The following is a 25341-nucleotide window of genomic DNA, read 5'->3' on the forward strand; positions in this document are numbered from 1 at the left end:
ACTCCCCGCAGCATCTGCCACCTGCTTGGGCCTTATGCCTTGTGATAAGGCGCTGGTGCCTAAGGATCTTGATTTCTATAGCTGGGTTAATGGTCACTTTAATCCCCTCCACCCTCACCTCCTTGTGTGTATTCAGGGGGGCTGAGGACCAGGTAGAAGTGTTGCTGTGATATAGTAGACAAATGAAGGAAGATGAAATGGTTAAACCTTGGAGTCAGAAGGCTCTGGGTTCAAATTTCAGGTTTTTTGGGGCCTCCCTGGTGGCGCAGCGGTTGAGCGCTGGGTTGTGAAGCTGCCCGCGGCCTCTGCGGCGCCGGTTCGATCCCCGGCTGCTCCCCGGCCACCAGAGGAGGATCCCACATGGCGCGCAGACCTCTCCTGCCGCCCGCTGCTCCCCTCAGCAGTGTACTTCGGTCCTTCTGCCTGCTCTGCTCCCCGCTCTGGCTCTGGTGAATTCTCTCACCCTCCCGCGCTTCTGACTGTACCCAGTGCATGTATAAACAAAACAAACAAACCAACCAGCAAAACAAATAAATAAAGCATGCCTCTATAAAAAAAAAAAAAAAAAAAATTTCAGGTTTTTTTTTTTTAAGATTTATTTATTTTTATATAAGAACCAGGGTACAGGCCAGATGCACAGGAGGGCGAGAGGATTCACCAGAGACAGAGTGGGGAACAGAACAGGGAGACTAGAAATACTCTGCTGAGGGGAGCAGCCGGCGAGACAGGAGAAGTCTGCTTTGCCATGTGGGATTCTCACTGTCCGGTCGGGATGAAACCTGCACTGCAGAGGCTGCGGACAGGTTCACAGCGCTGCACTCAACCACCTGCGCCACCAGGGAGGTCCCAAATTTCAGGTTTAAGTCACATCTCCTCTCCAAACCTTAGTTTCCTTTTTAATTTTTTGTAAAGTGGGTGGGGTTGAAATGTTTACTTTATGGTCCTCCCCTGGTGACGCAGGTGGTTGAGCCCAGCGCTGTGAAGCTGTCTGCAGCCACTGCAGTGCCAGTTCGATTCCCAGCCAGGGAGATTCCCACATGGCACAGCAGACCTCTCCTGTCTCGCCCGCTGCTCCCCTCAGCAGTGTATTTCAGTCAATCCACCTGTTCTGTTCCCCACTCTGTCTCTGGTGAATCCTCTCATCCTCCTGCACATCTGGCCTGTAACCCAGTTCTTGTATAAATGAATAAATCTTAAAAAAAAAAAGAAATGTCTCCTTTACAATGTTGACATGAGGTTAAATTTAGTTGGCCTGTGTCTAGTACAGTGCCTGGCATGTGATGGCAGGGATGGTTATTTTTATAGAGCAGGGTGGAGAGATGCCCTTAAATTTGGGATTTGCCTTCTTGGGAAAAAATGGTGAAATCTCATTTATTATTGGTGCAATGAAAGAAGGTGATGAGAGATGGGAGATAGGTGTTGGTGGGGAAGACAACAGGAAAGAGAACAAGGAGAGAGAACAGCGACACGCCAACAGGAGTAACTACTCATTGTGAAGAGAGGGGAAAGTTAAGGGCCTGCCCCATTGTCCTTATTTAGTGGTAGCAACTCAGCAGAAAGGACTGTGATGCTCTGGTTACATTGAGCAATCCCGGCTCTACCCCTTCCTTTTACCCACTCTTGGTTGCTGAAAACCCGAGGAAGGGAGAGAAGGTTCCCCTCTTCGAATCACAGAACCGTAGCATGATGTGGCGCTTCAGCGTGTTCCTTTTCTGCGGTGAGTGTGAGGGTGAATGGGGGTGCCAAGGGAGGCCTGGGCTGGAAATGTTGTGTGTGGGAAGGGAAGCTCAGGGACTGTCCAGCCAAGAAATCATAATTCCAGGCTGGACAACCTTTGATAAAAGATCTTTGATAAAAAACCACTCAGCTTGGAATTGTATCTGTCAGAACAGTTTCTTTATGGTCATTCATTTGATGTGTGTTTCCCGGGCGCTTCTTGTGTGATGACAGCTGCTATTCTAGGCACTATGGATAGAGCAGTGAACAAACAGACAAGGTTCCTGCTCTGGTTCCTGCTCTGGGGATGGGAATGGCAGACCAGTAAGAGGGGTGGACTGAAGAGATGCACTACCTGTAATAGCAAACACCCACTTAGCACCACTTCAAGATCCTCAAATAGAAAGTACATTCAATTTTCACAACGTTTCTCTCATGCAGGGTCTTTACTAGCCCCATTTTTACAGAGGAGGAGATGGACTCAAAAGAGTGGCCCAAGACCCTTAGCTAGTAAGGGATAGAGCCAGAATTTAAAACTAGGCAGTCTCGTTCAGCATCGGTACGAGTTATCACTATACTGCGCTGCAGCAAATAATAAACAAAAACGCCTCAGATAAGTGCTAAGTGGAAGTGGTAGGAGAGAAGTTGTTACAGAGCATGAGCAGGGATCATGTTGAAAGGAGAAGTCAGGAAAGACATTTCTGAGGGGTGATATTTGTTCTGACACCTTGACAGTGAGGCAGAGCCTTCCTGTCTGTTCTCTGATTTCTCCCTGTTTGGGTGTCTGTTTGTCTTTGTCTTATTAATTTTCTATATTGAGTTTTTCTTCACGTTTTGTGAGTCCTGGCCATTGAGTCCAATCTAAACAACAAGTGTGGGTTTTCTCTGCTATTGTATGGTGGGTTTGCTCCTCTGACTTTATGGAAGAGTAAACTTTGGCATGAAACGATTAAACTTTGTTTCTAAAGTCACACCGTCAGTAATTGGTGAAGCCAGATTTTGAAACCCAAGTATTTTGACTCCAGAGTTCATATGCTTAACACGAAGGGTGGGATGGTTCGTTTGCTAAAATAATTAATGAACAAGAAAATTTGAGTTAGTGATCATGAATGACGGTGCTTAGAATCTAGGACTTGTTAATCAGAAGACTTCACTAGAAGGTACAAGTAACTTGTGTCCCAAATGCAGGAATGTGGAGTTGTTACTGTGGAGTATCAGCTCTGAGATTAGCTAATAGGACCCTTTATTCCAATCTAAATTAGCCAAGAGTGCTGCTGATGATATTGACAATGTTGATGATGGTGGTGATGATGATGGTAACCAAGATGATGGTGGTGTATTGGTGGTGGTGATGAGAAAGGCGAAGATATTGGTGGTGGTGGTGGTGATGAAGGTAATGGTGGTAGGAATGATGATGGTGAGGAAGATGGTGATAGTGATGGACACTCACACTCACCATCACTATCACCATCTTCCTCACCATCATCATCCCTACCACCATTACCTTCATCACCACCACCACCATCAATATCTTCACTCAGATGATGACTTTGATGATGATGTTGAAGAAGGGCTAAATGCTGGTGTAACACATTTTAGACATTTAAAAAAATGAATCACTTTACAGTATATCACTACAGAGATACTGTGTATCTATATGTGTACATTCATGGTGTTTTCTTTCTTCACAGGATATTGTGGTATGTACAGTTGTGAAGGATCCACAGCACCCACACTGGCACCAATGGCAAGGGGTAAGTTGGTGGAAGAGAATCCGTATGTCCAATGTGGTGTGAGGACATTTTCTGGGGAGGAGACGCATCTTTTCAGGAAGGCAGAGACACAGCGGGATGCTTGCTGGGAGCTGGTTGCTGAGAGAGCAAGGGCTGACATCCAGGTCTCTTGGTTCCCAGCCCAGGCTCTTCCCTTTGTGCCCCAGGCATGCGAGATCTCAGGCACTTCGCATTCCTCTCTGATCTTCAGTTTCCTCAGCTGTGAAATACGATAGCAAAGCCTCCTACCCTACAGGAATATTGTGAAGTTTAAATCAAAAGTGGCACCTGGTACATGAGGCAGTGTGGTGGGAGTATGGGCGGAATTTACTCTAACTACACCTCTGTGTTGAAAAAAGCATTTTTCTTGTTTTGTTGGGTTTTCATCTTCCATGTAAACTCCTGCTGGGTAGGGGAGGGAGAGCATCACCAGTTCTTTGTGTTCTCAGCAACTCCATTTCCTAGTTCAGTCCCACTTGTGAAACTCAGAGTATTTTCTCAGTTTATTCTGGTTCCTCCCAAGATGGTGTCTGAAGGTTGGTTTTGGGTCAGCTGATAGGAGCCTGTGAATGTGAAATGTGGGTTCTGGGTGGGGCGTTTTGTTTCTTGGTGACACATGGCCTCACTTTGCCTTTCCTGCTATCCTCTGGGAGGATCTGTATGGTTCATGGAGCTCCTGGTTCCTGGGTTCAGGCTATAAGAAACCAGAAGTGTTTTCTTGAACCCTTTGCTGGCTATTTCCTTCTGCTAGTTCTAATCATCTGCTCTCTCACCATTGTGGCAACAGCAGGAGTCGAGTTTCTTCTCGTAGACCAGGAGATTCCACCCATCTTTTGTTGGCAGAAATTGACCCCTAGCTTTGATGCCCCTGAAATTTGCCATTTCTGTCTGGTAGTTTCTGAAGTGACCCATCTTCACCTAGGTTTAGCCTTGGGGTGGGGTGGCAGAGGAGCAGGGTACCCGAAGGGTCCATTTCATCTTATCCCTCTATCAGCTTCCCGCAATTTTTTTCCTCTCTGTATGATAAATATTTCCCTTGCATCCATCTTGAGTCTTCTCTATACTTCAGCTTAATGGAAACTCTATCTTCCAGTCCTTCAAGCCTACCTATTAAAAATAAAGTTTTATTGAGATGTAAATGAAAGTGTGTGTATAAAGTGTACCTGTTGATTTGATACACTTATATAAGGCAAAATGATTACCACTGTAGCACTAGCTAACACCTCCATCATGTCACATAATTACCATTTTCTTTGTGGTGAGAACATCTAAGAACTACTTAAGTATGTTACACAGCATTGTTAACTATAATCACCAGGCTGTACATCAGATTCCCCAGACTTACTCATTTAATAAGGTTTTGCTTTCAAGTCTATTATCTTGCTGGGAACTCAAAAATTTGTATTCAGTAATTAAAATCTGAAACACTACCATTTTGTTCTTATTGTGTGTATGCTGCTAAGACATCTTAATTTCCCCCCAGCAAGATAAATTCCTTTGGAAGAGAGGGTTGCAGGAAGAGGGTCACATCCTTATAAATAGAAGAGAAAATGACATCAATATATTTCTACAAAGGTCATCCTTAATTTAAAAAGCCTATCATTGTTGGGCCTCCCCAGTGGCGCAGCGGTTGAGCGCTGGGTTGCGAAGCTGCCCGCGGCCTCTGCGGCGCCGGTTCGATCCCCGGCTGCTCCCCGGCCACGGAGGAGGGTCCCACATGGCGTGCAGACCGCTCCTGCCGCCCGCTGCTCCCCTCAGTGGTGTGCTTCGGTCCTTCTGCCTGCTCTGCTCCCTGCTCTGGCTCTGGTGGGTTCTCTCACCCTCCCGCGCTTCTGACTGTACCCAGTGCATGTATAAACAAAAACAAAAAAAACAAACAAACCAGCAAACAAATAAATAAAGCATGCCTCTAAAAAAAAAAAAAAAAAAAAAAAAAAAGCCTATCATTGTTTCTGACCCTGGAAAGCCTTGCCTGGCGAGGAAGCGATTGTATTTACCTCCGCAGCTCCGGATGCAGCACATGCTGGCCCGTTACGTGGGTAAATGAAAGGCACACACACCCCATGCTGAGAGTGTGGGAAATGTCATGGTAGAGGACATATAAGAATTAAAACATTGGAATTGAAAAGATGTAACATTTGAGAAAAATTGGTGCTATTGGGATTAAAAATGCATAAACAGGTGTGTTAATGTTAATGCATCAGTATTGCTCATTTTAATACATGTTCCACTTCATAAAATGCCATCAAATGCACATGCACTTTGACACAGAAAATTCTCATGCAGAAATGTATTCCAAAGTATATTCAGAGAAGCGGTCTGGCCATACTTTAATACTTGGAGCTTGGAATAAACTGTTTACACTAAGGGGCTGCTTGATTAAATTGTGTTTGTTAGAGGAACACTAGCTCTTGTAACAAATGAGCCACAAATCATCAGTGACTTAATAAAAAGAAATTTAATTCTTATTTGTTTAAGAGTCAAATGCAGGCATTTCTTTCTAGTGGGTGACTCTCCCATGTGATGATTATGTCTGTGGTTTATCCATAGAAGGTCTCGGAATTTCTGCAGCCAGTGGCAGGAAGGTAAATAAATGGTGGAGAAGACAAATTCGTGTTATGAAACCTAAGCTTGGCACATGTCACTTCCACTCACCTGGCTGTATCTGGAGAGGTTCAAACACAGCCTGATCTTGCAGGAAGTTCTCGTGAGTTGTGCTAGCAAGGTCCACTTGCCCAGAGGCCAGGGCCAGGCGGGGCGCTGAGCCTCCTTCACGTGTCAGTCTGGGCTTCTGGGCAAGTGAAACGGCAGGAGGAATGGGTGCGCCAACCTGCTAAAGTGGGTGTGGGTGGTAAAGCCAGTAGTGGCTACATCCGGCTTCTTATCTGGCAAGGTATAAAGAACTCATGAGCTGATGTAGGTCAAGAGACTGGTTTTCCTCTTCACATGCCCACCCCTGCTTTCTTAACTTCCTGCAATAATCCGTGGCATTCAGGGGCATACGGATCGGGTGAGAGTGTGGTTCATGGCTGGCTCTTAAAGGAACCTAATAATGTCCTTTCCTCTGCTTGCAGATTGGCGATTGAGGCTGATGATTCTCCCTCCTCATTCTCCCTGTTCTCTGTCCCTCCCTCCTTCTTCCCCCAAGAAACACAAAATTATGTAGTTCTTATTGGATGGGCTGCAGCAGGGCCAAGGCTGGGACTGCGTGAGGGGGCACAGCCAGGTATGGCCGGGTGTCCCGGACTCCATTCTAGCACTTCCGACTTAGGTGTGGCCTGGGTTAGGTCACACAAACTCTTTGGTCTCCATTTCCACATCTGTAAATGGGAGTCACAAATGTTTACCTTGAAGTAGGGTGACCAACTGTCTGGGCTTTCCACAGGTGAGGGATTTACTCCTGGATGCTAGATTTTGAGCACTAACACTGGGGAAGACTTGGGGAAAACCAGGATGACTTGGTTATCCTACCTTGAAGCATTATTGGGGGGCTGCAGGAAACACATGGAAGGGGCCTGGTGTGTGGAAGGCACCTATGAGATCCAAGCTCTCATTCTATTTTAAAGAGTCTCTTTGCCTCTGAGTTTCATTTTCCACTTAGGTCTATTATGACCATCCATTATGTTGTTTCGCTTATTAAGGGTCAAGTGTGGGTCTCAGGTGGATGGTCTAAGTGAAGTTAACCCTGGTCTCCTGCCTTGCTGTCCCTTCAGAAGCAGCTACCAAAGAGGGCTTGTGAGCACCTGAGTCTGGTCCTGCCCCTCCTCTGCCCATGATCCTCCAAGGGTTTCCTCTCCCTCCTCATCACTCCACACCCCCAACCCCATATAGAAGCCCACGCCATCTGGAAACCCAGAAGGCCCTGCAGGATCTGCTCCTTCCCTTCCCTCACTTCCTCATCTCTCCTTCTACTCCTCACACATACATCCCACACATCAGACACCGCCTACCTCAGGACTTTTGCAAGAACGTTCCCTTGGCCTGGAATGCATTGCCCTGCACATACACATAGCTTCCTCCATTAGCTTTATGTTTCAGTTCATGCACCATCTCCGTGGTGACTGCCCTACTTTTGACATTATGTCCCCCAACCCCACTGCTCCAGATTATCAACTATGTGATGGTGGGGAATTTTGCACATCTTGTTCCACTGCTGAATCCACTATGTCCAGAACAGTCCTGGCATATCGTAGGTGTTTATTAGACAGGACTTTCCAGAGAAAGGAAACCAATAGGATGGCTATCTGTCTGTCCATCCATCCATCCACCCATCTTCTTCATTACCATCATCTATCTGTGTATGTGAAGATGTATTTTAAGGAATAGGCTCATGTGATTATGAAGCCCCAAGATTTGCAGGGTGAGGTCCAAAGAACCTGAGACTGCAAAGCATCTGGGGAGCTGGCGAAGGTGAGCATAGCTGATGGAGCACAGGAGGTGAGCCAGTGAGACTGACAGGATCTCAGTTGACAGGACTGGGTTGTTATGCTGCTTTTGGGTGGACTTGAGCTTGAGAGATTGAGCTAGAGAAAAAGAGTAGTGGGAAGCTCACAGAAGCTAGAGACCACAAGTGGTAATTGAGCCGGAAGTCCACAGAGAAATGTTGCCTCTGCAGATGAAAGAGGAAGCTGGAAACGAGAAGGGAGATACAATCTGAGGCATCTTGCAGGGAAGGGAGATAAACAAGGTTTGTTGGAGGGAGGAGAGGGCCTGACTCTCATCACCCTGATAATGATAATCCCGTGACCTCTCAGTCTGCCAGTTGACATTGATGGATTCCTCTCTTTCTTTCACACCCCACATCTAACTCATTGGAAGATCCTATTGGTAGCATCTTCAAAATCAATCCAGAATCTCATTCTTCCCGCTGCTCCCCCCTGGGCTGTATCCACCCAGGTGTATCATTGCCCCCCAGCCCCCAGCCATTGTTCTTCTGGAAGTTGGGCCACATGTCACAGAAGTCACTGGCAATGGTCTAGAAGATCCCACATGATCTGGCCATGTCAGCCCAGGTGAAGAGGGGAAGAAGAAGTGGAGAAGAATGCTCCTTCTTTTAAGGGTAGGGCTTAAAGCTGCACTTACCACTTCTGCTCATTGTCTGGAACTTGCTACACGATCACACTTCGTTGCAAGAAAAGCTGGACCACCCTCTAACTGGATAACCACCCAGAAGAGAGGAGGAGGGGGCACAGCTACCACTTTCTGCTTTGACGTCTTCTGCTGGAACTTCAACCCACTTGCCCTTGCTCCAAAGGCTGCGTTCTGATGCTCACACTCTTCTGCTTGGAACTTTGATGTCACTGTGGTGCAATGACCAGCCTCGTCAGCATCCTTCAAGGGCCCACTAGACACACAGACTCTCAGCTCATCAACAGAGCTGATGAATCTGCATCTGATTTTTCAAGATCTTCCACGGGTGGGACAGAGATTACTTCTCTGTGGTCCGTACTTTGAATTGCACTTTCACGTGCACAGAAATCACTGGAAGATCTTGTCAAAATGCAGATTTTGATTCAGGAGAACTGAGGCAGAAGCTGAGATTTTGCCTTTGCAGCAAACTCCCAGGCAGCTCTGATGCCGCTGGCCCACAAGCCAAACTTTGAGTCGCAAGGGTCTAGGGTCTTCCTGGGCCTGGACGGAGCAGCTTGGTTGCTGTGGCAGAGTCCCAGGGCTGTCGTGACCAGTAGCCGCAAGCTGGGTGGCTCACGGTTCTGGAGGCCCGAAGTCCAACAGCAGGGTGTCAGCAGGCCTATGCTTTCTTTGAAGGCTGCAGGGTGAGTCTGATCCATACCCATCTCCAGCTCCCAGGCCTGCCTCCATCCTGGGTATGCCTCACTGGTAGACACACCATTCCAGTCTCTGCCTTGTTGCACTTGGTGTTCTCCATGTGCTTGTGCCGCTTCATCTCTTTTTTTTTTTTTTTAAAGATTTATATATTTATGCATACAAGAACTGGGGTACAGGCCAGAGGTGCGGGGAGTGAGAGGATTCACCAGAGAGAATGGGGAGCAGAACAGGCAGATCTACTGACATACACTGCTGAGGGGAGCAGCGGGCGAGACAGGAGAGGTCTGCTCGCCCTGTGGGTCACCTGCCTGGCCCGGGCCCGGGATTGAACTCATGCTGCAGTGGCTGGCAATAGCTTGATAGCGCCGTCTTTAACCCTTGCACCACCAGGGAGGCCCCTCCCCCTCTTTTTATAAGAACACCTATCATATAAGATTCAGGGACCACCCTACTCCAGCATGATCTCAACTTATACCTTGGTTCTATCTACAAACACCCTTTTTTGAAATAAGCTTACATTCCCAGGGCCAGAGGATTTCAACATTATCTTTTTGTTGGAGACAATTCAAACCACAACAATCGCCTTCCCCTCTCATGCTGGCTTCTCTTGCAGCCTCGGCCTGGTGCTCTAATCTCTACTCTTCCGTCTACACCGCCAGGTCCGGATAAGTGTGTCGATGCCACCATGTGCCCAGCTTATGCGACCTGCACCAACACCCTGGACAGTTACTATTGCTCTTGCAAACCAGGCTTTCAGTCTAGCAACGGACTGCAGAGATTCAAGGGCCCAGGCGTGGAATGCAAAGGTGAGCTCGCACCTCCTCGAACCCTCCGGCCCTTGGTAGGAAAATCAGGTGGAAGCTGACTGGGTAGCGGGTGCCGTTGTTTCCCACCCTCTCCCTCTCCAGCATTATATCCTTGCTTCCTTATTCCCTTCCTCCTCTCCTTCCTCTCCCCTAGCTCCCCCCTCCACCCCACCTCCACCGGAGCTGTGGGGAGAGGGCTCAGTCACGTGCCAGGTGAACTGCATTCTCACTGCAGTGAGGTTTCCTCACAGAAGAGCTGCCAGTTCCAAGAATGAGCATCTCAAGAGAACCAGGTGGAAGTGCAGGACATTTTTGAGGCCAGCCTGGTATTTTGAGGACCCGGTGTCACTTCCACCACAGTCACCTCGTGCTCAGACCCCGCCCCTCGGGGGAGGGAGGGCAACACTCACATGGAATTGCTCAGCTGTCTTGGGAAAATACACCCTGCCAGGGCCTCCCCTGTGGCACAGCGGTTGAGCGCTGGGTTGCGAAGCTGCCCGCAGCCTCTGTGGTGCTGGTTCGATCCCCGGCTGCTCCCCGGCCACCGGAGGAGGGTCCCACATGGCGCGCAGACCTCTCCTGCCGCCCGCTGCTCCCCTCAGCAGTGTACTTCAGTCCCTCTGCCTGCTCTGCTCCCCGCTCTGGCTCTGGTGGATTCTCTCGCCCTCCCGCACTTCTGACTGTACCCAGTGCTTGTATAAACAAAACAAACAAACAAACAAACAAACAAATAAATAAAGAACTTCTTTAAAAAAAAAAAAGAAAATACACCCTGCCACACAAGAAAAATTTGTAATTCAGACTCTTTCTCTGGCTAGATATTGATGAGTGTTCTCAAAGTCCGCCCAAGTGTGGTGCTCACGCCATCTGCACAAACCTGCCGGGAAGATACAGATGCAGCTGTTTGCCAGGTTTCTCTTCCCCCACTGGGAATGACTGGACCCCTGCAAAGTCAGGCCCTTTCACCTGCACAGGTAGTGCTCTCGGGGTTTTGGTGGACAGCTGCCGCCAGGTGCACACGTGTGTTTTCAAACTCAGGCACCCACTTTGTTTTGATCTGTACTCTCTCCTTTGTTCCTCAGATGACGACGAATGCCTCAATGATGGGGTCTGTCCAGAGCATTCTAAGTGCACCAACCTCTTGGGAAACTACACATGCAGCTGCTTGGCTGGATTCATCTCTCGCAATTCCATCTGTGAAGGTGCACGTCACTTTCTTTTCTTTGTGTACCTACTTATCATCTCATTTGTTGATCCTATGAGGTAGCGATTATGATCCTCATTTTCAGGATGAAAAAGTTGGGGCTCAGATGAGCAGTGGGCCAGGAAGTTCTTGAGTTCTGTCCCTAGAGTGATTTTTTGCCCAGGGAATATTTGCACTCTCTGGAGGTTTTTTTTTAATCTTCAAGGATGGTGATGGGGGGGGGTGTGTGTGCGATATACTCCTGTCATCTAGTGGGTAGAGGCCAGAGATGCCCAGAACATTCCCACAACCAAGAATGATCTGGTTCCAAATAGCAATAGTGCTGAGGTAAAGAAACCCTCTTCTAAGGGGATCCCAAACCCAACTGCAGAACTTTTTCCTAAAAGGTATTTCGATTAAGACCCGTGAGGTATCCTTGAACCTCCCTCCTCTGCATATCAAGTCAGCCATCTTGTCTTGGGAAATATACTAAATACTAAATGTCCATCTTTACTGTCCTTTTTTTAAAATATATTTTTAAAGATTTATTTATTTACGCATACAAGAACTGGGGCGCAGGTCAGAGGTGTGGGGGGTGAGAGGATTTACCAGAGACAGAGTGGGGAGAAGAGCAGGTGGATTGACTGAAATACACTGCTGAGGGGAGCAGTGGGGAGACTGGAGAGGTCTGCTGAGCCGTGTGGGTAGCTCCTTGGCTGGGGATCGAACTTGTTCTGCAGGGGCTGTGGATAACTTCATAGTGCTGCGTTTTAGCCCTTTGTGCCACCAGGGAGGCTCCATCTTCACCGTCCTTGGTGGAGATTTCATCATTACAGCAGCAGTCTCTGTCAGTCTCTCCCTTCCTCTCGTCTTGTCCCTCGTTTCATCTTCCACACCACGTCAGAATGTTCTTACCTATACATAAGAACTCCATCTCCCTGGGCCTGGGCCAGCGCTATTTTGCTCCAATTTCATTGATAGGAAGTGACCCCATCAAGCAATACAGGGATCGATCAAAGCCCTCATCACACCCCTCTTGAGTTCAAGTCAGACACACGTGAAGTCAATTGGATTTTTCCAATTCATTTGTTCCAGAAACTCGAGTCTTTGTGGTCCCAGTTCTGTCTGCACAAACACCCCGGGAGAATACAAGTGTTCCTGCCTGCCTGGGTTCTATAACAAATCACCCTAAAAATCGGTGGCTAAAAGCAACCATCATCTGTTTAGTTCTCAAGTCCCCGAATTGGCATTTTAGGTTGACTCTGCAGATCAGTTCTTTGGGTCTCATTTGGGCTTGTCCATGCATCTGTGGTCAGCGCAGGTCAGCTTTGCTGAGATTAGATGGACACCCTCACATGCGTGGGGTTCATGTGGGAGGGTCTGTCTTTCTTCCATGTGTCTTTCATTCGTCATTGGGCTGATCTGGGGCTTGAATAAGGCAGAGGCCAAGAGGCCAAAGAATGAGTGGAAGCAAATTGATCTGTAGAAGTCTAAGTTGGGACCTGGCACAAATCACTTCTGCTACATTCCATTGACCAACTCAATCCATAAGACCAGCTGGATTCTACACCTGAAAGACAGGAGTGACAAAGTCATGTTGTGCTACACAATCTACATCCCAAGGTGTGGATTCAGGGAAGAATAAAAGTCTATGGTTATTTCTGCAATCTATTTCTGCAATCTATGTTTTGAAGTTACTTGCCATCCTTTTGCTTATATACCATTGGCCAGAATTTAATTTCATGACCTTGCCTCACTGTAAGGGAGGTTAGGAGAACACGGGTATTAGGAAGCTTCAACATTGTGTGCCACAAGTTAAGGACAGCTAGAGCAAACCTGTTTGCAGTATCCTGTCCTCTCCTCAGCAGCCTTCACCTGGGCTTTCTCTCCCATTCACCAGATGTGGATGAATGTGCCCAGCCTGACACTTGCCCGGATAATGCAACTTGCCACAACAGTATTGGAAGCTACTCTTGTACCTGTAACTCAGGATTTGAATCCAGCAGTGGAAACATGAATTTCCAGGGCCCAGCAGAGACATGTGAAGGTAGATGGAAGGGTTTGTTGGGGAATCAGGTCCAAGCCTGCTTGCAAAGACAGCTGTGGTGGGGGCACTGGGTGGGTCTCGGCTGAATTCAAGTTCATTTGCAAAGCTGAAGCCAATAATCATGAATGATGAAGGGGCTCGATGCAAGAGATGAGGTAAAGAAGCTTCTCTGTTACTAGACTTTTGGGGTCTTGTATGCTCCAATGAGGAGTTCAGATTTTATCCTGAGCCAGGGGAGTCTCATCAGAAGATTTGTATGAGTCATAAACATGCCTTAGCTGTTTCCTTTCCATATATGATGAAAATGTGCATATGAAGGTAAGTTTGGAGTCAAGGAAACCCACTGACTTCCTCACTGGCGAGGCTGTGAGTTGCTGCTGTAGTCTTAGCATCATTCCTCTTGCTGACTTAGATGAGTTTTCTGTTAGATGTGGATGAATGTTCCAGAAACTCGAGTCTTTGTGGTCCCAGTTCTGTCTGCACAAACACCCCGGGAGAATACAAGTGTTCCTGCCTGCCTGGGTTCTATTCGCCTGACATTTGGACCCTTGGAAAACCAGAGGCTTTAAAATGCACAGGTAATTCTCCCAGTGATATTGAAGAATTTCTCAATGGTAATCAAGCTACCCTGCAATGTAGTGGTTTATAGCAACAACCATTTGTTCTTGCTCATGATTCTATGGGTTGATCACCTGGTTTTTCTGGGGCACCAGAGTGACTGTCATGTCCAAAATGCTTCTCGCTTACTTGGCTGGTAGCTGGCCCTGGTCTCTGGCTGGGAGTTCAGTTTTCTTCATGGACCTTTCTTCATGTCTGCCTTAACTTCCACTATGCATGATAACTGGTTTCCAAGAAGGAAAGTTCCAAGAGAAAGGAAGCATAAACTTGCAGTCCTTATAAGACTTGAACTTGGAAGTCCCAAAATATTCTACCACATTCTAATGGTCACAATTCCAGCCTAGATGCAAAGGAAGGGGAAATGAACCCTCTAGCTCACTGGAGAAGCAATAACAGAAACTGAAAACCATCCCCTAATCCAGCTCCACATGCAAAATAATTCCAGCTGTGCTGTCTCCCAGAGAGCACATGTAGTTGATGCTTTCTGCAAGTGGGTAAGAAAAGCACTTATTGGTCAGAGATGTTTTCTATGACACAAAGAAAAAAACTACTTCCCCACACCTTCCAACCATGAGACATTCTCCTGTCATTTGAGGCCCCAGATTAGTATACATTCATATCACAAGGACTTCTCCCAACTCTCTGTGCTATTACCCAGAGAAAATGCCTTATGTCCTCATAAGCTGCTAGTGGATGCTGCTTATTTATTTTTCATGGTTTATGAATTGACACAGAAATATCGAAGGTTTTGTCCTTATCTCCTTACTAATTCTTTTTTCCCAGGAAATTCCAGTCCCTATATCTTCTGTGTCTCAGAGACCCTGAGAGAGATCAGTAGCTCTGTGTTCCTGTGTGACATGACATCATGCTGTTTTGACTAGGCCGGGATTTCTTAACTTTGAAACTATTGATATTTTGGCCTGGATAGTTCTATGTTGAGGGGTGCTGTCTGATACATTGTAGGATGCTTGCCAACATCTTTGATCTTCTACCCATTGGATCCCAGTGACAACCAAAAATCTCTCTAGACATTGTCCAATGCCCTGTAGAAAGCAAGTTACCCTCCATGGAGAACCACCACTAACAGTTGAAATGTCTAACTCTTATAACAGTCAATGTAGATATACCTGGCTAGAGGGCAATTTTCTTCCATTTAGTGGTAGAAGGATCCAGTCTCCTTGCACCTGTTAGTTTTTCTATCCCTTAGAATCTTGAAATCCTGGATTCTAGCCAGTGGCATGGAAAGAGAGAAGGTACCCCACTTCTTAACTACCTTGGCCCGGAGCTGACTTAGGTCATATCCTCTCATATCCCATGAGTGGAAACTAGTCACATGGCCCACATGGATGAGGAAACTAGTCACATGGCCCATATGGATGAGGAGAGTTCATGCTACCTGATTGCAGAGGGTTCTGGGAAATGTGGTTCCTAGTTGCTGAGTGTTCTGGGAAACATAATCCCTAGTTGGGCAACCATTTTTAGTGACAACTCCATGCTCTGTCTCTACACCATAGATATTGATGAATGCCTTCATACATGCCTTTTCAATGCAACATGCACCAACACTCCTGGGAGCTACTTTTGCACCTGTCACCCTGGCTTTACCCCAAGCAATGGACAATTGACCCTGGCAGGCCAAGAAGTGGAATGCAGAGGTAAACAGAGGTTTTGCTGGATATCTCTGGAAAGAAGTATCTCTTTTTTACTCTGGTTGCTTGATATGCTTGTGTTCTTTGCAGATATTGATGAGTGCCTCCAAGATCCATCACCTTGTGGTCCAAATTCTGTCTGTACCAATACCCCGGGCTCGTACACCTGTGGCTGCATTGTGGGCTTTTATCCCAATCTGGAAGGCTCCTGGGAATATGGCAACTTCAGCTGCAAAAGTAATGATCTCCTTGTGTGTCTTGGCACACAAGGGCAATTGTTTATCTAAATCTGTGTCTTGCTTTTGTTTTAAAATCTTTACTGACCAACTTCTGGGTCCTTCTGTTACTTTTATCTCATTGACATATTCTTCCTTTTTTCAGTCATCTGCTTGCTCATTCATTAATTCACTCCATAAATTATTTTAGAGCATTAATCAATAAAAACAAATCCACTGATTAATTAAATGTTGATAAATAAAAACCAATCAATTGATTTATTAAATAGCCAATTAATGGAAATAACCAATTAAAATGAATTAATTAGTTAAAAGTAATTGACTAGGCAAGTCCTTGCACTTGATACCGAGGATTCAGTCCTGAATGTGATCGACATATTAGCCCTCATGTAGCTTACAGTCTAGGGAAGGAGGCAGAGAAAACACATATAATTATTTAATAGCCACAATAAATGCAACAGTTGAAAAATCACAGTGCACTCTTGAGTGACTAATGTGATATTAAATATACTCCAAGAAACTGACATTTAAGCTGAAACTTGAATGAAAAACAGGAATGACCCAGGTGAAGAGTGGAGATCAGTGTCACAGGCTACAGCATGTGCAGAGGCCCTGAGACTAACACAGGGTGAAGGCAGAGGGAAATAGCATTAGCTGCATCTGAGGAGGTGGGCAGAGGTAAGATTTTGCAGGATCTTTTGTCCTATGTAAAGAGTTTCAAATTCTTTTTGCCAAGAATAGCAGGGAACCATGAAAGATTTATTTTTTTTTTTACTTATGGATTATTTAGTACATTAAAAAGAAGGTAACTTAGATGGAAGCCTTGGAGTATAATAATAAAATGAATATAGGTGAAGCCCTTGCCAACTTTAGAACTGGAATACCATTAATGCCTTTGCATTTCCTGCATGTATCTTTCCCATTCTATCTCCCTGTCTCCCCACTAGGGAAATCATTTAGAATTTTGTGCTTATAATTCCCTTAAAAAAAAATTTCCCTGCCCCACCATGTTTGATATTCCTTGACAATAAACTGTCTAGTTTTGTTGGCTTTGGAACTTTATAAAAATGGTATCATATTATGTACAGTCTTTTCTGACCTGCTCTTTTTTTTTTTTAATATCACACTTCTCAGAGCCCCTGATATAGTGTACAGCTGTAGGTTTTTCATTTTCTATGTTGTGTAATATGGTTTTGGGTGAAATTTAAGCAGGGGGTGATGAAATCAGGCCTGCCTTCTGACATATCTTGCTGTGGTTAAAATTTGATGTGGTTGCTTTTGTTTTTTTTTCCTAGAGATTCCCTTCAAGTGCAAAGAAGATGTGCTACCTGACAATGAGCGGGTCCAGCTATGCCAAGTGGGAGCAGCGGTGGAGTCCAAACATGTAAATATTTTTGAAGGTTCCTAGCTTGGGAAGTTTTCCCAGAAGTCTCTTATGTAGAGTGCTGCTTTGCAACTTTAACAAAGGCAGAAATAAGAGTGGCCTACACCAGACAGCAGCTTACGTCTCCCTTTGTATTCATCTGAGTGTCAGCTTTAAGAGCTAATGTGGTGGCTCCATAATGCTTGACCATTATCAACACAAGACTCCCACATGGCCTAAGATGATTGCTGCAGACCCTGCCATCATCTGCATTACAGCTGATGGGGGCAGGGCGGGGGGAGAGGGTAAGTGAAAGACATGGTTTTCCTTTCAAGGCCAAGGATCACTTCGACTCACTCCTCATTGTCCAGAAATTAGCCGTGTGGTCATACCTAACCAAATGGAAAGCAGGAAAAGAGGACATTTGTTTATCTAAAACTTGGGCATTCTTTTACTGAAAGGAGAAAGGATGTTGGTGTTGCATCACTGGTGAAGGTGCTGGGGCTAAACCTGTGTGAAATGGGGTGGGTGACACATAGTCCCCAGGTCAGGTAAAGAGGAATTGCATGTCCTTATTGTGTAATGAAGTCATGCCAGTGAGTAACTACTCCGTGCGATGCTTCAGGATTGATGTCATTATTTTATTATTATTATTATTTATTTATTTTATGCATACAAGAACTGGGGCACTGGCCAGAGGTTCAGGGGGTGAGAGGATTCATCAGAGACAGAGTGGGGAGCAGAACAGGTGGATCTACTGAAATACACTGCTGAGGGGAGCAGCAGGTAAGACAGGAGAGGTCTGCTGCACCATGTAGGTTACCTCCCTGGCTGGGGATCAAACTCAGGCCATAGCAGTGATAGCCCTGAGACTTAACCGCTAGGCTATCAGGGAGGCCCTATGTCATTATTTTAAATATGAGCTTGTAAATTAACTATGGAATTCTTATGTACTTTTACCTCTGTGTTGTTTAAATTGTGGTGAAATACAGAGTTGCACAATTTTAACCATTTTAAAAGTATACAGTTCAGTGGCATGTGGTACAGTCACAATGGTATACAACCGGCTCCTCAAATCTACCTCTTTTTTAAAAAATCAACTTGAAAGGAAACATTGTACTCATACACTTTTGCCCCCATACCCATTACTTTCTGTGTCTATACATTTGCCTGTTTTTGATATTTCATATAAATGTACTCACACAGTGTGCCCTCACTGAGCCTTACGTTTTCAAGGTTCAGCTATATTATAGTATAGGTCAGTGGCTCACTCCTTTTTGGTGACTGTATAATATTCCATTTGGACCTCTTTTTCTTTTTTTTCAGATTGCCATGTCTTTTTACTTCACTAAATAGTTGTGCTGTAGTTCCAATTTGATCAAATGGTGATTTTTTTATTTCCCTGAGAACACATGATGTCTCAGGAATTCAGGTTTATCCCCAATGGAGTGGTTGATGGCTAAGTTTAGGGAATGGATTGATCAATATTCACTCACAAATGTTGTTTCCTTGGGGGCACAGGTTTCCTTTTGTGAGCTAATAAACACCACTTTCAATGTTCTGGATGAAACCTGTGAAAATAGAACCATCGTTTCTCTGAAGGTAATGATAAAGTCTTTGTGACTGTGTTTTAAGTTTTGAACATCTTGGGGCAGAAAGTCCTCTTTATAATTGGTGGGTTTTGAGTTACTGGTAAATTTATTTTGTAATGTGTGGAAACTAATCTTTATAATTAATGGGTTGTGAGTTAATGTTTAATCTATTATAGTAAAGTTTTACAAATTAATGCACAGTGAAATCATGCTTTTCTGTATAGTTCTATGAGTAAACCACCTGAGTGGGTTTACGTAACCACCACCACAGTCAGGATACAAAACAGTTCCATTTCTCCCCCCAATTCCTTTATTCCTTTTTTTAAAAAGATTTATTTATTCATTTACACAAGAACTGGGGTACAGGTCAGATGTGCGGGAGGGTGAGAGGATTCACCAGAGCAGAGTGGGGAGCAGAACAGGCAGACTGACGAAATACACTGCTGAGGGGAGCAGGGGGCAAGACAGGAGAGGTCTGCAGCACCATGTGGGGCCCTCCCCAGCTAGCTGGGATTGAACGGCGTTACAGAGGCTGCGGAGAGCTTCACAGTGAGGCTCTCAACCGTCTGCGCCAGCAGAGGACGCCCTCCTTTATGATACTCCCTCTATCACTAGTCGCTATTCCCTCTATCACTAGTCGCTATAAATTCCTGATCTGCTCTCTGTCATTGTAGTTTTTATCTTTTCAAGAATGCTATATTAACGGAATCACACGTTATGTGGTCTCTGAAGCCATTTTTTTTTTTTTTTTTTTTTTACTCAGCATAATGCCTTTGAGATTCACCAATGTTCTGTTTATCAATAGTGCAGTTCCCCTTTTATTTTCTGGTAAGCATTAGTGACATTCAGTACATTCACAGTTGTGCAACTATCACCGCTATCTAGTTTCAGCATGTTTTCACTGCCCCAAAGGGGATTTCCAGATTCATTAAGCAGTCACTTGCTCCTATTTCTTCCAGTGCCCGGCAAGTACTAATAGGCTTTGGCTCTGTTGGTTTCACTTCCTGGATATTTTATGTAAATAGATCATACTCCGTGTGCTGTTTTTTGTCTGTTTCTCTCACTGAGCATCACGTTTTCAAGATTCATCCATGTTGTATGTAGTATGTGTCAGTGCTTCATCTTTTTTATGTCTGAGCAATATTCCATTGTGTAGATGAGCCACATTTGTTTATTCATCACTTTTGAAAGACATTTAAATTGTTTCTTCCACCACCCTAGTCTTTGGTGATTATCAATAGAGCTGCTATGAACATTCATTTGCGTGGGTGTGTATATATGTGTGCACCTGAATTTTCGTTCATCTTGCGTAAATACAGTGATACATTGGCCAACATATGGGAGATGCATTCTGAGAAATGCATTGCTTAACATCATAGAGTTTTATTACACAAAATTAGCAGACTTAGACGATCTGGTATGGCTCCTTGATGGAGCACAAGAGTATTAACATTAATATTATGATTATTATAAATGATTTTCTTTCCTTAACGTTATTCTTTAGACATAATCAATGTCAACATTTAGAGGTGCATCTTTTCATATTTTTTACTTTTGGTGAATGCATGTATAACACACACACACACACACATTGAATTCATTTATTGGGCACATACAATGAGAGATTAAGAGAAGTGTTTAGGATTCCTTTAGTGATGCTGAACTGTCAAGTTTCAAACCTTGGTTTTGTTTTAGTTCCCCATCCCAAAACATCAATAATAACAACCTCTACTTTATTGATCTCTTCAAATTAAATGAACATATATAAAACAGTTAAAATAATTCCTGGCTCAAAATCAGTGTTATTTTTATTTTTTTGTGGGCCAGAAACATTAATACCCTAAATATAAAATTTCAAATCAAAGTAGTGGTTTTTAAACTAAATGAGCTAATATGTACATGTTATTCTCTAATTTGTTTTGTGTAACAATAACTTGTAGACCCTTTGCTTGATAACATCATTTTTAAGTAGCTGTCTATGACCCCATGACCCCACTTATTTAACCAATCTTCTAGACATTTAGACTTCTTGCTACCGTAAGTCATACAGAAATGGACATGATTGCACAAAATCCTTGCATAATTTTAAATTATTTCTGGAAGGACTAATTTCAGAAAGGAAAATCGCTGAGTCAAAGGGCATGGGGAATTTATGCTACTAGAAATGCTGACTTATTACACACCATAAAGGTGACCCCAATTTTCATTCCAATCTGAATCAGGAAAAGAAGTCTCAATGGATGCCCTTTTAGTTATTTCATTGGTGTAAACTGTCAATCTCTATCTCATTTTACTGAAGAAATACTGCATTAGAAAATTTTATAATTTCAGGTGTGCATCAATATAAATCGACATATGAATGTCCTCCATTAAGTTTACCACTAAAAGACCAATTCTATCCTTCACGGAATAACTGACCCTTTATAACCAATCTACTCACTTCTCTTTCCCCTTCCCTTCTGGTAACCACTAATTTGGTCTTACAGTCTAAAAGTTTATTTTTGTTTTATTTAGTTCATTTGTTTAGTTTCTCTGTATGACACGTGTGTGAAGTCATATGGTGCTCGTTTCTGTCTACCTTATTTCACTAAGAGTAATAATCTTAGGTCCATCCATGTTTTTGCAAGTGGCAGGATTTCCTCTGTTTGTTTTCATAGCTAAATGGTATTCCACTGTGTATATATACCACATCTTTATCTAACCCTCAGTTGATGGGAACTTAGGTTGTTTCCAACTCTTGACATATATCACTTTAAAATAATGTTTTTATATCTTTCATCAACCCTTATGTTGATGGAGTGAGAGGACAGCTGCTATTTTATTGGAGAAAGATGGGAGGAGGTGGGGAGAGAGATAGAGATAGAGAGAGCACATACCTCTTCCTTGCAGAGATCAGCTGAGAAATTTGCCTCTGTGCTTGAACAAACATCCACATGGTCTAATTTCACCAAAGAAGAGACATCTGCCCTGGCCACAGTCTTACTGGAGAGTGTGGAAAGCACCACGTTGGCAGCTTTTCTGAAACGCCCAGCAAATGCAAGCCAAACTATTCAGCTGGAATACTTAGGTAAGCTATATCCTCCCTAGCTAGGTCATACCTGGGTTTTGATCTTGAGGGGTGACTTTGGCAATGTAATTCTGCATGGTTTTCCCACATCTCCCATTTATTGAATGCCTGGATTAAGAGTACATTGCCAGATATTATTCAGAGTGTGTCATTAATTCATTCAACAAATAATTTCTGCATGCCTATTGTGTGCCAGTTGTTAAAGTACAATAGCCATTTGCTGTATTCAAATATTTCTAGATTTCTCTTTAGGGTCCATGGCAAGAGATTGTGCTTCCTGGCTTGATTCTGTGACTAGTTCAGGTCAATGAATTTTGTGAGTCCTTCCAGAGCTCTATTTTCCTATGCCATGACTGGCAATGTTTCAGAATAGTTTCTCCACGTCTGCAGGTCCCAGGATCAGGGTAACACAGTACATGGCCCCAAGTCAATGCAATAATGGGAAAGAAATACTTTTTATCTCTAATTCACTAAATTTTGGGTTTTTTTTGTTACTGTCACATGACCAATCCTCTCCTAATACAACTATGGCCTATCACCTTGTTATCCTTACCACGTGATAGGTAACTGTCTTGGAATAATGGGTCCTATGGACCTTTTACAGCAGCACCCTGCTTGGGGTACTAACACTAATATAAATCACATAACCCTAGGAAGTTCCATCCTAATGTGTACCTAGGAGGAACTGCTGACAATAGTGAACAAGACTTATCTCTATGAATTTTATATTTTATATTGAATCAAACAGCAGACATCTAGTATACCAGATAGAGATAGAACTATTAAAAAAATACAGCAGGGTAAAGAGGCTATAAAGGGTCAGAAATAAGGTAGAGCATTGCTATTTTAAATATTGTAGTTAGCAAAGTTTCACTGGGGCAGGGATGTGATGGAAGGGAGTTCTGTAACTATCTGTAGAAAGAGTACAAGAGTACTTAGCAAGTTCAAGGAACAAAGAGGAGTCCAGTGTAGTTGAAATGGAGTAGAAGGTGATAAAAGAGTAAAACCCCTTAAGGAGAACAGGTCATAATGGAAAGGGGAGGCAGATTTTGTATAATCGTAGGCATTTAGGATTTTATTTGAAGTAAGATGGAGGGATATCGGAGAGTTTGAAAAAGGGCATCACATCTGTCCAGGTGAGAAATCTAGGATTCAGAGGGGTTAGGTTTTGGCAAAGTTTACATAGCTGTGGAATGGCAAAACTGTGCCTCCTAGTTAGTTCCATATAACTGTGGAACTGAAGCCTTTGCCCATTATGCTGGGCTTGCCCTAGTCCCTTACTATTTCCTTTGACTTTGGAAAGCTCATCTAAATTTGAAGCAGTAGAAGCTCATGACTCTGTCATCTCCCATCGCAGTTGAGTTCAACCCCATCTTTTTCTGATGCACTCCCCAAAGTGTAAGTGCTCACTCCTAAAGTGCCAATTAGGTTTCTCATTTGTTTGATGCTACCATCATCATTAAGGGGCTTAAGATTTTTTTCCATGATGAACTGAATTTTCCATTCTTCAATTGCAACTAGGAGATATACCTTTATTGGACAGAAACTAAATTCAGGACCCACTTTCTGTGTTAGGTCAAGCAAACACTGCCTTTTGCCTTTCAGATATTGAGAGCAAAGTTATCAACGAAGAGTGCACTGAAGATCATGTAACTTTTAACTTTAAAGCCAAAGGGGATGAGATGAAGATTAGGTGTTCCACAATTGAGGAATCTGGATCTGCAGGTACAGATCTGCTCTTGAGCATTAAAAAGAGAGGCTATGGTGCATTAGATCAGCAAATATTTGTTGATCACCTCTTAGGTACCAAAGCCTGTGCCAGATGTTGAGGGATTCAATGATGGCAGAAATAGTCCTTACTCCCAGGGAGTTTTCCATGTGCTGTGGAAGTCAGATCTTATACTTGACTTTAGCCAAAAGACTAAGAAGAGTAGAAGTCAGATATTATATAGGTCATCTCAAAATATTGAGTATTGAGTCCTTCACTATCTAATATGGCAGCAACTGGCCACATTTGGCCATTGAAGACTTGAAATGTGACTAAACTGTAAAGGTAAAATATACACCATATTTCAAAGTCTTGGTATAAAGAAAAAGACAGAAATAAAATATCTCATTAATAACTTTATGTTGATGACATGTTGAAATGATGTTTTTGTGTGCATTGAGTTAATACATTACTAAAATCAATTTGACTTGATTTTGACTTTTCTAAAACGTAGGTACTAGAAAATTTAAATGTACATATGTGGCTCATACTGTATTTCTAGAGGACAGTGCTAATCTGTATGAAAGTTTGGCAAACTTTTCCTGTAAAGAGCTGGCTAGTAAATATTTTAGGCCAATAGAATCTGTGCCATAATTCAATTCTACCATTCTAGTGCAAGAGCATTCATAGCCAACATGTCATGAGTATGTGTGGCTGAGTTACATGAAATTTTTGTTCACAAAAAAGTAGGCAGTGACTATGTTTGCTCTCTCCTGATTTATGTGCTCTCTGGAGGGCCCAAAAAGTAAGCCTAGGAAAGGAGAGCACCAACATTGAGAGGAAAATCCACCAAAGAGACTAAACAAATATAAATTTGGGGAGGAACTTTGTTTTCTACTGCTGAGTTGAATTGTCCTTCAAAAATGTAGCCTATATTTCTCCAGTTGGAGAGATCAAATGAGAAGTCAGTGAGAATCACTGACCTGGAAGTCCACCTGTATCCCACTCCTCAGAGCAGGCCAGAGAAGATGCAGAAATGCACGTGGTATTAGTGGGTGTATGTGGGGTCATTTATAATAACTACCGAACTGAGCAAATGATTATATTTTTTCCACTTGGGGAACTTGCAGGGATCACTGGGGTGGCTTTTATCTCCTTTGCTGGCTTGGAGTCTGTTTTAAATGAGAGCTTCTTCCAACACTCCCGACCCTCCTTGGGCAAGAGAAAGCTGAAGATGAACTCTCGCATTGCTGGGGGGATCATGACGGGGGAGAAGAAAGATGGCTTCTCTCATCCAGTCATCTACACCATGGAGAACACTGAGGTTTGTGAAGAAGTCTCTACGGAGCTCCCCTTTTACTTGTTGGGAACCTCCTCTGTTCCCCAGTGGGCTTAACTCTCATTTTTTATAGGGATCCATTAAGGCAGCAAGTTTCCATAATATCCCCAACTCAAACTAATCCTCCAAATAGACCTCTTGAGGGAACGATATCCTTGGGGACAGGGAACATGTCTATTTTACTTCCTGGCAGCTCCCATAGATAACACATATCAAGCATGCTCTAGGTGCTCAATAAAACATATTGAATGCATGGGTGATAAGTGAATGAGGGACTTAAGGATTTGATGAAAGGAGTTTTCCTCTAGCAACCAGAGGCAGGTTGCCCCACAAGCCCAAGCTATCACTATACTGAAATATCAACATTTTTTTTTCCATTCCAGAAAAACTATTCTGCATCATCTTGCTCCAGATGACTCTTGACATAGGTCACATGAATCCATTCAAGAGAGATGCTC

General features: G+C 43.9%; 1 protein-coding gene across 1 annotated transcript in view; it reads left to right on the forward strand.

The window, feature by feature from the left end:
* Window positions 1-1683: 1683 nt before the first annotated feature.
* ADGRE1 (adhesion G protein-coupled receptor E1) overlaps window positions 1684-25341 on the forward strand; it is a gene marked incomplete at both ends in the record, with an annotated part of 43811 nt that continues 20153 nt past the window's right edge. Inside the window, 15 exons of the mRNA XM_084249809.1 lie at window positions 1684-1717; window positions 2979-3109; window positions 5494-5527; window positions 9935-10081; window positions 10900-11055; window positions 11164-11283; window positions 13165-13311; window positions 13740-13889; window positions 15444-15584; window positions 15669-15815; window positions 17110-17198; window positions 18699-18779; window positions 21659-21836; window positions 23442-23561; window positions 24675-24868. Of these exons, the coding sequence (XP_084105935.1) occupies window positions 1684-1717; window positions 2979-3109; window positions 5494-5527; window positions 9935-10081; window positions 10900-11055; window positions 11164-11283; window positions 13165-13311; window positions 13740-13889; window positions 15444-15584; window positions 15669-15815; window positions 17110-17198; window positions 18699-18779; window positions 21659-21836; window positions 23442-23561; window positions 24675-24868 (1869 nt within the window). The remainder of the gene's footprint in view (window positions 1718-2978; window positions 3110-5493; window positions 5528-9934; window positions 10082-10899; window positions 11056-11163; window positions 11284-13164; window positions 13312-13739; window positions 13890-15443; window positions 15585-15668; window positions 15816-17109; window positions 17199-18698; window positions 18780-21658; window positions 21837-23441; window positions 23562-24674; window positions 24869-25341) is intronic.

This window comes from Talpa europaea (assembly GCF_964194135.1).
Source record: "Talpa europaea genome assembly, chromosome: 12".
In the NCBI taxonomy this organism is placed as follows: domain Eukaryota; kingdom Metazoa; phylum Chordata; class Mammalia; order Eulipotyphla; family Talpidae; genus Talpa; species Talpa europaea.